Genomic DNA, 13,788 nt, shown 5'->3' with positions numbered 1-13,788 from the left:
CTTCCCACCACCCAGTATCCTCCCCTTTTTTCCTTCTAATCATTCTTTTTCTTACCTCCAACTCTCCTTCGTTCTTCCTCTCCTTCTTTTATTCTTCTCATTTCTTTTCTCACCCGTCCTTCCTCTTCTTCCCTCCACACTTTCATATTCTTTTCTCCACCCATCCCTTATCCTCTCTCCCCACTACCCCTCCCCTTCAGCTCTCTCTCTCTCTCTCTCTCTCTCTCTCTCTCTCTCTCTCTCTCTCTCTCTCTCACATCACAACTCACTGTCAGGTCTGGAGATGTCGGCCTTGAGAATGTAGCGCCTGTCGAACACCGCCTCGCGAACCTTCTTCTTCTCAGGGTCCAGCAGCTGAAGCTTCACGAAGCTCGATTCGTTCCTGAAACATCAAAGTTCACTTCAGTAAGTTGTTTCACCGAGACACTTCAGTTCATTTCTTCGAAGCGTCAGTGTTTCGCTACCTCCAAAACACTGAGATTCTCTTATTCTTTGAAACATGCTTCGGTTCTTTTTACAGTCTTTGAAACATGTTTCGGTACGTCGGAGTTGCACCGGTTCATTATTTCGAAACATCAGCTTTTCACGAGATCCTGTGGATCATTATTTCGAAACATCGGTGTTTCCTTTCCTTTTCTGCGCCATTTTAGATATAACTTTTCATGATATTTTTCAAGAAAATGTATCATGATTTTTATTTGCATACGTGAACATCATGGTATTATATCTTAGTCAAGATTTATTTCAGCAATTTAAGTCTATGCATTTTACTGTTCACGTGTCTGTACTATGTGGGGCTTAAACACAAAAGAGATATATAGATATTGCGAGTCAAATTCTTTTTAAATAGATTTCCAGTCTGCACAGGACCTGATTTATTCTACTAATGAACAGATAATTAGATTACATAGATAAATAAATCAAGCACGGTTTATATTATTGGACTTACTGTTTATTTAGAGTTGTGGCTATGTGTAGATTAAAGGAAGAGACGTACATACTGTACATATATGAATATGCATCTATACATACGACCACGTATACATACATACATAGACACCCTATATGTTTATACATGGATGCATATGAACATTATGAATATATATGAACATATGAATACACACACACACACACACACACACACAACACACACACATGCATGCATACATGGATATATGTCTTATTCACAACAACAACAGCAACAACAAACATAAACATTAATTTTCCTTTCACAGGACTTGCAACAGCATAAGAGATCAGAGAAATATTTAATGATGAATTAAAGACACCTGTAATAGGACGAACAAAAACCCTTTGATCGTATGGACGAAAATCATTTACCGAATTTATAATCATATGATAATTCTTATCTTTTTCTTGCCCACCATGAACTCACGATCATTTATCCCATGTGTTATGTGTTATTTCATGACTTGTGGTTTTTTTTAGATGCGATTGGAAAGTCTCTTTCTACTGGATTTCCACCCTAGGGACTAAGGAGGGAGCCAGCCAGCTGACCGAACCGGCCAGAGATTGAGCAACAGAATGCTATACTCCGATCTGTCCATCCAAACTTGGCCGCCAAATAAATACATATTAGCCTCCCCTAACTTTTGTGACCCAGCAGGAGGAAAGTCTCGTCGGTGGGGAGTTCTCGCTGCGGGAGAGGGAGAGGGAGAGGGAGAGAGGTGGTGGTAGGAAGAGGGAGAGAGAAGAGGGAGAGAGGGAAGGGAAGGAAGAGTAAGCAGGGAAGAAAGAGAGGATGGGAGAAGGAGGATGAGTGTGTGAACGGAACTGAGAAAGAAGATTGGGTGTGTGTGTGTGTGTGTGTGTGTGTGAGAGAGAGAGAGAGAGAGAGAGAGAGAGAGAGAGAGAGAGAGAGAGAGATGTGACTATAGGTAAGATACCAAAAGGAAAAATAGGATACACTAGAAATTGAATTAATGAAAGGAGAAAGAAAATGAAAAAAGATAAAAGGCGTGGGGAAGGACAGAATGGGAAGAGGGAAGAAGAGGGAGTAAACGAATAGAACACACGATAGAGATGATAAAGACATGGAAGTAGAAGGCGAGAATGAAGAAGATCCACTTTAATCTCCCCAACTCCCTCGCGCCCACCCCACTCCCAAGACCCACTGTACTCCCCCTATCTTTTGTCCTCCCACCTCCAAGACCCCTCTCACTCCATCTCCCTTGTCCCCTCCCAAGACCAGCCCCACCTCACATTCTCCCCATCTCCCTGGACTTCTACCAAAACCCACCACTCACCCTCATCATCTCCCTGTGGTATTCTCCCTATCACCCACCTCACCCTCTTGTCCCCCATCACCCTTGTCCTTTTCCCTAGACTCTTATATCTAGTTTTCTCCTCAATCAATAGGGAAAACTAGCTATTAAAAATGATAGGTATTTTGGCTACATAGATCAGAAAACTATACACTAAATATTCATGAACAGGTAATCATCTCTAGTCTCTTACGTTTTTCCCCTTTTACTCCATTTATCATTATGTTCTTCATATACCCATCATCATCAGACGTTGCTTACGCATCAAGATTTCGTAATCATATTGTCCTCTTCTCCTCCTACTCTCCTCTTCCGTCTCTCTCTCTCTCTCTCTCTCTCTCTCTCTCTCTCTCTCTCTCTCTCTCTCTCCCTTTTTCCTCCCCTGTGCATCAGTTACTCTGTAGCAGTGTCCTGCCTTGCCTCCCCGCCTCTCCTCTCCCTCCCTCCCTTGTACTCTCTCTGCCTCTCCCTCAGGCTCTCACCTGCCCGTCCTTGAAAACATAAAACTTCTGGACGTTCAACTCTCATTTCTCTTGCTTTCTTTTTTTTTTTTACAGTTTCCTCTCTCTCTCTCTCTCTCTCTCTCTCTCTCTCTCTCTCTCTCTCTCTCTCTCTCTCTCTCTCACCCTTGCTCTCACACCTCTCCGGGCACACACTCACTCACTCACTCACTCTCTCACCTCTCACTGCTGCAGTTGCTGCCGAAGCTTGAAGAGGATGAGTAAAACTAATCAAGTAACTCCATTTTTTTCCTCCTCCTCCTCCTCCTCCTTCTCTTACTCTCTCCCTTCTCCTCTCTCCTCACTCTCGCACTCACCTCTTGTTGATGAAGCCCTGAAGGCCACATTTGATGACGTAGAACTTGTCGTCCGCCAGCTCCAGCGTCTCGTGGATCCTGACTGCAACAGGAACGTATTTCTCATTGCTAGTCTGGAAGAAAGAAAATGGGTTATTGAGTGAGTGAGATACGGAGGGGTAGGTTGTGGTGGTTGACCCTATTAGAAAACGACGACATGTCATTGGTGGCTGGGGATAGAGAAGCCAAAAAAATAAGAGCGAATAGAGAAAGTGGAGAAAAAATCCATGGATGAATAAGCGACTACAGAGGAAAAAAGGGAAAATATATATACATATAGATACTTGAGATGGACGAATGGAGAGGGAGGATATGAATGAATAAACAGAAAGTATTTATGAGGAAGCGCACGATCACTTTAAATGTAAAAGCTAAAGGAATCAAATACATGAAATAGCAGGGGTAAATATGTAAGAAATAACAGGGGGAAGAATATGTGAATCAATGGATGTAATATATCAATAAAGAAGAGGTCTTTGTTAATACATCAATATATCATAATATATAAGTAATCGGGGAATTAAATGTCACGAAAAGAAAAGAAAAATTTACGTCCTTTCCTTCAATCATCCTCATGATCCAAGAGCACAGCCGATGACTCAAGAGTCCCGACCCTCGAACTAGTCGGAACTGTATCGAACCCTCTGTCTCGATACGTGGAGATCGTAGGTTTGAAGCAGCTTCGACCAGGGGCATACCAGGACTTTAAGCTTGTTCCCTGGAAATCTGTCCTCGACTGGTAGGGGACAGGGGGCCCGATGTGAATTCGACCAGGGGGGAGGGACACATATCGGAGCTTTGGGACTTATGTTCGAGACTGGTAGAGACAGAGAGCTTAATACAGCTTCGACCAGGGGCGTACCGGGACTCCAGGACTTGAGAGGTGTCCCAGGACACCGCGACTATACCAGGACTTGAAAAAGGCTCCCTGGGATGTCCATCAGCTGTTCAAAGTGTCACAAACTCAAAGACAACTGGTGAGAATTCTAGCAGGGCGTAGGCAGCATCAAACACTGGCGTATACAAAGACCAGAAGAAAAAAATGAGGCCCCAGTGGAAAAGGGGTTTTAGAGGGAGGGGATCTCAGAGGGACGGAGGGCGCAGATGGACAGAGGTCAGTGGGACGGAGGCTCTGACAGACGGGGGGGGGGGGGGGGGGGGGGGGGGTGAAAGACAGGTGCGCCAAGATCAACCCTGTGCGCATCTGTCTCACTGGTGTACGGACGGACACCTGTTAGCTGATGCCGCGCCATCCCCTGCTCCTCCGGATGAACACATCTCACGCCAGTCTCTCTCTCTCTCTCTCTCTCTCTCTCTCTCTCTCTCTCTCTCTCTCTCTCTCTCTCTCTCCTTTTCTCTTTTCCTACCACCTTTCCCTACCCTTCCACTTACCCTTTTGCCCCTTCACCCACTTCATCACCCCCATCAGGGTCAGTCTCAAGCAATCCGCGACCCTCCAAAAGGACCATCGTATTTACCCCACTCACTCCTTCTTGCGTGAAGCCCATGCACCTTATTTTCGGGGGATTTGCCAAGTGTGTTTGGGGGTTGGAAGTGGTGGTGATGGAGGGAGGGAGGGGTGTTGGTGGAGGTTGTGGTGGTTTAGCGGTGAGGTGAGGGCGGGGGGGAGGATGGATGTATCACCTCGTTTATCTCCCTCACGTCGCAGCCTTTGTCCCTATTTGTCCATCCCGGCGGTAAATGACGTCTGGCGGCATTAAGAAATGTTGAAGGCATCGGTCGTGTTTTGGCGGGATATCGGGAGCTTAGGAGGGGAGTCGGGGCGTGTTGGTGTGACCGCCACGTGGATCTTCTTGCTGTTTGTTGTGGGCTGATGGCGGGAATATGATGACTCTTATTTCCTCTGCATGTTAGGGAAAGTGGAATATTTACTTATTCTTTCTCCTATTTTTCTTTTTCTTATTTTTTTTTACTTCTCCCGGGGAAGCAACGAGTCGGATTTTGTGGTTGGAGTGGCATTCACGGAGGTAGGAAAGGGTAAAAGGCAAAGCGTGTTGAGGCGAGGGTGCTCGCGTGGATATCCGTGGTGTTTGTAGTAAATTGGTGTCAGGGAATTTATCTTTTTCTTCTTCTTTGTCCTCTCGCTGTCCCTCAATCACTGCAAAATCTCATCGTAGCAACCAAGAGGTACATGGGAGCACAGGCGGAGGACTAGAGACAACAGGGGACCTCATGGTCCTTGATGAGGTCATTTCCAATCAGTAAAGCAGGGGACATCTTCTCACCCATCTCTCCCTCCGACTCAACAAAGGGCAGTAAAAACAGAAATGGCTGAGAAACACCAAGTGGTATAGAGAAAGTATACGGCCATGGAAAAAATCATTGGAAAGAATGATCGGTACTGTATATATAAACTGCTTAACTGAGCCTACGCTCTGAAAAAGAGACAAAAATAGAAAACAGAAAACTGTATCTATGTCGAACGGAGAATTTCTGAATATCTTGCCGCAATTAAAGGCTTCCAAAAGATGTATTCAAACTCGAGTGAACTACGTGAAGATGATATTCAGTAATTTCCCCTAAAACAAAGCGCATTTTCCCCGTACGATGACTTTGGTAATTAGATAATTAATCACGAGGAAAAACAAAAACCATCAAGAAATATCGTTATCACAACTTTTATAAGAAAAAAGATCATCGAATGGCGTCGAATGGCGTCCATCTGGCAAGGCTACGAAACACGTCACGAATTACGAGGTCATGAATACACCTATTTGTACAGGTGGGTTCCTCTCTCTCTCTCTCTCTCTCTCTCTCTCTCTCTCTCTCTCTCTCTCTCTCTCTTACTGGACCCCGCAGTCGTAGTAGTACTTACCCTCCTTAATACAGACGCGCACGCCACACTCACACACACACACACACACACACACACACTGAGGCAATCGAGACGTGAAAAACAAAAGCAGATGTTTTGATTCAATCAGCCATGATGCATGCGGACTCTCGAGCAATCTTGGGAGATGGGAAATGATAACAGGGTGTTTTCTTATCGCCCCGTGAACTGCTTCTGTCCGATTTTACCTGCATGAGATTTTCTTTCTAAAGAGGTTGGTACAGCAATCTCCCCCCCCCCCCTCTCTCTCTCTCTCTCTCTCTCTCTCTCTCTCTCTCTCTCTCTCTTCTCCCAAAACGGCTTGCTACTCTCTAATCTACCCTTTTCTCTCCCCCCCCACCTTGCTTTCCTCCACTCCTCCATCCCATCCCTTCCCCTTCACATCTTCCCCCCCCTCCCTCCTCCCTCCACCCTCCCCAGTGAGGTTTATAAATAAGAGCAAATTCTGGTCTAAATGTTTGGGTGTTCCTTTTTGCCGCGAGCGGTTCCGTGCTCGACTTTTGTTATGTAAATTTTCTCCCTTGGACACTCTCTCTCTCTCTCTCTCTCTCTCTCTCTCTCTCTCTCTCTCTCTCTCTCTCTCTCTCTCTCTCTCTCTCTCTCAACTTCGGCCCAAAACAAGAGAGTATGGCATGTGATGCAAGTATACCACACTACACGTATACTTCCTCCTCACCACCCATTTCCCCCTCGCAAAGCAATTCCGTTCTGCAGGTCAAAAGAAAAGAAAAAATAAACATCTATATCTTGAGAACATGGTGTAAACCAGGGTGTATACCATGGTGTAGACCAGAGTATACCACATCAACTCGTGTGGTTTACCCCTCCCATCACACTAGTAACGAGAGTATGACACGACCCAACACTACCACTTTAATATACAAGAATTATTACACTCCCTAAAAAGGCCATTTAAATATCTAATTTACAAGCTAACAACATAATTCAAATTTATATATTCTAGAATTTAGAATTCAGAGAATTAAGATAATATATATATAAACACACACACACACACACACACACACACACACACACACACATATATATATATATATTTTGTCGAGTCTATGTCTTCACTGTAAGTCTTCATAAAAGAAACTGTCAGACATTGTAACATAAGGATTAAACTTTAGTATTTGTCACAGTTTAACGAGGAAAAAGACTGCAGCTGGTATTGTAAAGAAAGACCTCTGGACTGTAACTGCAATATAAGATGTGATTTCCACACCCTTCGGTACGACCCTTCGACCCTTGAGCATGACGGTACGACCCTTGAGCACAATGGTACGACCCTTGAGCACGATGGTACGACCCCTCAGCACGATGGTACGACCCTCGAGTACGGTGAGACGACTTTTCCTATCTTTGCTTATCCATCTGTTTGCCTGAATCTATCAACTCGTCTGTATGTCTGTCTGTTGGTGTTTTTCAATCTACCTGCAATTCTTTCTTTAATCTGTTACCGACATTTTCTTTCGATTTAATGACACTTTCCTCCCACTTCTTCTTCTTCTTTTTCTTCTTCTTCTTCCAGGCTGAATGACCAGTCCTCACACCGACCATTTCTCTCCTTAATAACATGTAAAACTCATCCTTCATGGGAAAACCAATTACAACTTTACGGCATTTAATTAAAGCATTTGCATCCAAGCGCAGTTAAAAGGCTTTTCCCAGAGCCACATCTATCCACGTGACCTCACAACATGACGAGAGTAACCCCTCTGAGTGTCGTTCCCTCAATCGCCGAGGACCACTCGCGCCTTGTGCCGACGACCGAATCAGAAACATGGCTGCGGTGATGCTTCAAGGATTTCCAGTTCTATTTCTCGTATAACCTCATTTTCTCATGGCAGAAGGTAAACATATACATTTCTGCTAATCTTCACATGATAGAATCCCCTTCCTGCGTAGGATTTTTCGTTCAAAAAACTTTTACATCACTGGTATATCTTACCTTAACTGTGTCTGAATGAATATAATTTCAGAAATGAATAGTAGTTTTGCTGAAACTCCCTGCGTTTCAGTGTAAAGTGCCGTCATAATAAATGGTAAACAATTTGCCTTCGGCGCGCGGTGATTCAGGCTCAGCGAACCTCACTTTATAGAACGCAGAGTTTTTCTTTAGTGAGGATTTTCTGAAATAAGTTTTATATGCCATGAAATATTGTGGTTTATTATCCTATTTTGTTGTTCCATTACCCTCAAAAACTTGGGTCGACCTATACACGAAACATGTCATAAATTGATGATTTCTTGGCCAAAAATCAATGGTCGACCTATACACGAGGTAGACTTATAGACGAGTGTATACGGTATATTCTTTACGTATAGTAGCTTATACCCTGTTCACTCAGATCTGATAGCTAGGTGGACATGAAATTTAACTAGTATTGTCATATTCCTGGAAAATAAGAAGCAGGGCAATAATAGTATAAACACATTTTCAACGCACGGTCATATTGAAGGCTGCTTAGGAAGGGCCGATGCAAAGGCAAAGCCCCCACGACCAGGACTTCTGTACCAGCTAGACGGTACGTGTTTTTACGAATCGTTTTCAGTTAAAAGGGGATACAATAAAGGAGTTTATGTGCTGCTCTTTATGGCTACTACTGGAAACTTTACGGTCCCGTCATCAGCGTTATGGTTATCCAAAATATTTTATTTAGCCAACTTTAGGGTCATTGGAAACATTCAATTTTAATTTAATGTTGGTCATGAAGATTCTGCTACGATTTCTTGAGTAATGTATGTTGGACAGATTTCCCCCGGCCTGGTGCGTCATCTTGCACGGTTTGTTATATTTTGGTGCGACTTCCCAGAGAGTGTGGTGTACAACTTCTCATAAGCTGGCTATAAATTGCCGAAACTCTCCACAAGTATCGTTATATTATATAGTTAATTCCCGCAGCTCTCGTAACTAAAAAGTAACTTGGGTTTGTTCAATTTCATCGAGAAATTTTGTACCAGTCATTATTTTGATATCAGACGTCGCAATATGTCATGTGTTTGCTCGCACAGTTCGTTAGGTTTGGTTCGACTTCCGACAGAGTCTGGGTGTTGTGTTGGGAAATCTTCCTCTAATAAACTGCGATGCATTTTCATGAAACTTATCACATACTTTGCTCGGACGGAAATATTTTACAGTTTATCATATTTTCGTAGAATTTTACCGAATGCTAATCGGGTTACTCTGTTCTGTATTTTATATTTGAGCGTCATATTTTCAGAGTTCATCCCCGCACAGTTGGTTATATTTTCATGCGACATTGAAAAAAATAATCTGGTGTTTTCGGATCTCAACTTCGGTTGGCTGAGGCTGTTGATGGCTATAGATCGACTGTCTACGCCGACTAGCGTCCCCGGAAGCCGGCTGGTCCCGCTAAAAGCCTTCCGGCTGTATGTAAAAGCCGGCTGGGAACGAGTGGAAAAAAAAAAAGAGCCCACCGGTGTTAGCGAGAAGCAGCCGCTGGAGCCAAGTCACCGGACGCTACCACCACCACCAGAGAAATGTCAGGGTGAACCATTATTAAAGGAGAAACACAGGGCAGAACGTTGTTGAACGAGACTGTCTTTTTCTCCCCGAACTGGGAAGATAGCGGGGAGGCGGTTTCCTAACATAAGGAAGGCAGCGAAGGGGTGGTTCTCTGACGATGACAACAGTGGTGTGTGTGTGGTGTATGGTCCTTCCATGATGATGTAAATTTAGCTGGGGAGTAATAGTGAAGGGGTGAACTTCTCATTTCGCACGGGTTAGCAAGAGTGAAGGGACGGATGGAAGATGGGAGAGAATGAGTGGGAGAGGTGATTAACGATGGAGTGCTGTTGCTTGGGGAGAGGATGGGTAAAAAAAATAGGGTGAGGAAAAAAAAATGAGTGGAAGTGATTAATGAGGGAGAGGTGCTGTGCGGGGAGAAGGGGAGTAGGATATGAGGATGAGAAAGAATGCTTGGCATGAGTGATTAATGAGTGAGGTATGCTGTATAGTGAGAGGGTGGGTTTGAAATAGGGCTGAGGCATAATGAGTGGCAGAAATGATTAATGAAATAGAAGTTTTGAACTGGAAGAGGTTAAGTTTGAAATAGGAATGAGGTAGAATGGGTAGTAAAGTAATCAGTGAGGCAGAGGCGCTGAATGTGGAGAGGGTGATTGGTAAAATGAGACTAATTGAGAAAAGTGAGCTGAGTGGAGGATCTAAATGAGTGAGGGGGGATGAGGAACCAAATCAGACTGGATATTATGAGAATGAGTGGAGGATTGTCGCTGGGTTGGGCTGGAAGTTAGATAGCATCAGAGCTAAGTGAGAGGAGGAGGAGGAGAGGCTGAGTGAGAGCAGGAGAGGATGAGTGAGAGCAGGAGAGGCTGAATGAGAGCAGGAGAGAAGATAGATGAGAGTGTTAGAATGCCTTTTCCTCTGCGCTGTTGGTATGTGAGGAATGTACCTCATTTTTTTCACACTTGTGTGAGAATGAAGCAGGTGCGAAAGAGGCATTGAAAGAAGGGTAAGAGTAGTACCAGTAGTAGTAATAGTGGTAGTAGTAGTACCAAAAATGGTGGTAATAGTAGTAGTGATAGCAATAGCAGTATTCGTAGCAGAAATAACATATATAGCACTAGTAGTAGCAATATAGAAACAGTAGTAGTATTGGTAATATAGTTGCAGTAGTAGTAGTAGTAATATTAGTAGTAGTAGTAGCAGTAGAAGCAGTAGTAGTAGTAGTAGCAGTAGTAGTAGTAATATTAGTAGTAGTATTATCATTAGTAGTAGTCGTAGTAGTAGTAGTATATAAGGAATACTCTAAACTATTATTCTCATTCAAATTAGCATCTTTCTACAGTTTCTAACATTTTTGTTTACCCTTATACCCAAAACCACATCCCCAGACGGACCCGCCGCAGGAAAATTCCAATTTTCTTTGTAATGATTTGAGTGAAGAATAACAAATTGGCAGGGAGGGTTCCACCCTCCTAAGCCTCCCTCTAAATTGGCAGAGCCTCCCTCTGGTACAGATTCCACCCCTCAAAGCTTCCCCCTAAATTAGTAGGGAGGGTTCCGCCCTACAAAGCTCCCTCCCTCCCTCCCCACCCCCTCAAAACAACCCCCCCCCCCCCCGAGTTTTTGTCATGCCATCATCTTTGTCAAGCCAATTATTTTTGGCTTGCCGAAAATGGAAAGCTCATTTCGCAAGGCTTACACTAGGGCTAATTATTCTTCGCCTTTGTTAGTATAATATGGAAGCCGCTTACATATGTGTGTGTGTGTGTGTGTGTGTGTGTGTGTGTGTGTGTGTGTGTGTGTGTGTGTGTTGAGACATGCGACCACAGAGATGAAGTATGGGAAAAAGGGAGAGAGAGAGAGAGAGGGAGAGAGGTTTTTTTTTTTTTTACAAAGAAACATTTTGAGAAATTGTCTTGAGTTTGGGTGTGGTGAAATGCGAGAGTTAAGAAAAATACGAGAGAGAGAGAGAGAGAGAGAGAGAGAGAGAGAGAGAGAGAGAGAGAGAGAGAGAGAGAGAGAGAGATAAATATACAACTGTGGGAAAAGATAGAGATATCTTTCGCGTGAGGAAATAGAGAGGAAAGGGAAAGGTAAAGACCAGAAGTGGGAAATGATACAAGAAATGTTAAAGATTTGGTCTAAAAATTTTACAACATTGTTGGACACACCGGGTGAGATTTATAAGGTCAAGTACAAGACACGAACGCGAGAGAGAAACCTTAAAAAATGAGAATCACTGAGGGAGAAGAGGAAATGAGAAATATAATGGGAATGTCCAGCGTAGGAAATAACTAGAGAATTTGAGGGCGAGCGAGAGTGGCCATTAAAGTTAACTGCTCACAGTCATATATATATATATATATATATATATATATATATGAAAGCAATATATAAGTATACGTATGGTTTTATTTGCCTCCTTTCTATATAATCTTCCTGCTATAGTGAATCTTTTCTGAATACTTCTCATTAATGGAGGAATTCTAGACACTGCTTAGAATACCTTCCTCATTCTATGAATCATCCAAGAATGTGCTCTTAAAACAAGGTTTTTATAGACGTATACCAAAGAGATGGGGAGGCATCGACCTCTTGCCTTCCCACGAGAGAAACCCGAAAGAAAGCTTATCATTCTTGCAAAGATAAGGTGAGCTGTTTCTCCCTCTCTCTTTTTCTCCCCCAGCATTGTCATCAAAGATGCAGTAATCTCGGTCTCAAAGACATCCAGAGGGACAGAGGCACACTACCTCCGCAAAAGCCTCTTTAATCTTTTTTTCTTTTTGGAGATCGCTAAGGAAAAATAGAGCAGATACCATCGGCTGACGCATGAACTGCGGGGTCTTAAGAGCGATCGTGGAGGGACTCAAAGCAATCGCTAGAAGTCTACATGCATCAACGGTAATGCCTTCAGCAATGTGTATGGAGGAAGGGACCCGACGGTATACAACCTGTCCAGTAGTAAGACAAGCCCCAGAAATCAACCTCACTACTAGCGCTTAATTCCCTCAACGAACGTACCTTACACAGTTGCTATAAATCCTACAGCGTCATCAGAATTCCCATGACGATGCGAGGTTCCGCAAGGCTTGCGTCCTGTCGCCAAACGCAATCTATAATTCACGCGCCAGACGCAACCCTCTCTCCCTCCCCACCGACCAACCAGCAGGGGGGAAACAGCAGCCCGCGCATCTTTTATGCAGATGATGCCTCTCAAATGGGACCGTAGCCCCCGCGAACCCTCTCCCTGAATACGCCCAACCTTGTGGAGTATCGGGGGACTTACAGATTTAACAGCTAATGAAGGAGGAAACTGGGAGATGAGAACACATGGACAAGCTCTTGGGGGGTGTGTGAGGATGTGAACCCTAGCAACGGAGTGGTTGGAAGGCAACAGAATGAATCAATGAAGAGCCACTGAAGTACTAGGCTAACATGGTAACACCCTAAGGACAAGGAAGTTGCAAAGGTAAGGAAGCCTTGAGGAGTTTATGTAGTTTATACAAAGTCTCCCAGAAAGGCAAAGAATTATCTCTTTTAGGGGATATGATCCCTCTTATATCGACCTCCTACTCCCCCTTCATATGACTCAATCCGCCTCCTAAAGCTGTGATATACGATACCTCACCACGGCAACATACCCTTATACCCATTTTTCTTCCCTCACTACAACTTAAAGAATAACAACACAGGGAGCACAGATTCTCCTCCATTTTTATATTCTATCAGGATCGCCGATTCGCAGCAAGCCCAGAGTGAACACTTCCCCATCGCGCGAATCCCTACGAATGACATCAGCACCTCAAATGCAGTAAAGGCCTTATGCCATTCCCCCCAACTCCCTCAGAATCCTCCACGGCCTTTCTCCTACTGCAAGAGTCATATAAAAGTGTCCTAACTCCTCCTCCTCCTCCTCACTCCTCCTCACCCATCCTCCTCCTCCTCCTCCTCCTCCTCCTCTACCACTCCCGCGGCAGGAGAAATCCGTCAGACTAGCAGCAAATGGAATGGTTTTACAGTTTAATGGTCGCTCGCGTGAAAATACCTTTCGACCTCTAAGCTGGCTGAGTCGTGCCAATATCTGGGCTTGGCTGATGGCGAGGAGGGGGTTTCTTTCTGATCAAACTTCGCGGTAGGTCTTTCTGATGAGGTTACTGAAGGGGTTATATCTCTGTTAAGGTCATGAGAGGTCAACTGAAGGGGTTATATCTCTGTTAAGGTCATGAGAGGTCAACTGAAGGGGTTATATCTCTGTTAAGGTCACGAAAGGTCAATTGAAAGGGTTATATCTCTCTTA

At 44.0% G+C, this 13,788-nt stretch overlaps 1 protein-coding gene across 1 annotated transcript in view; it reads right to left on the bottom strand.

Moving 5' to 3' along the window:
• LOC139758341 (uncharacterized) overlaps positions 1–13,788 on the bottom strand; it is a 277,842-nt gene that overhangs the window by 23,749 nt on the left and 240,305 nt on the right. The window contains exons 4-5 of the mRNA XM_071679630.1: positions 3,103–3,215; positions 270–382 (exon numbers count right to left, since the gene is read on the bottom strand). Coding sequence (XP_071535731.1) covers positions 270–382; positions 3,103–3,215 — 226 coding nt within the window. The remainder of the gene's footprint in view (positions 1–269; positions 383–3,102; positions 3,216–13,788) is intronic.

The sequence above is a fragment of the Panulirus ornatus genome, chromosome 30, assembly GCF_036320965.1.
Source record: "Panulirus ornatus isolate Po-2019 chromosome 30, ASM3632096v1, whole genome shotgun sequence".
Classification (NCBI taxonomy): domain Eukaryota; kingdom Metazoa; phylum Arthropoda; class Malacostraca; order Decapoda; family Palinuridae; genus Panulirus; species Panulirus ornatus.
This window is presented reverse-complemented; position numbering and strand designations above follow the sequence as displayed.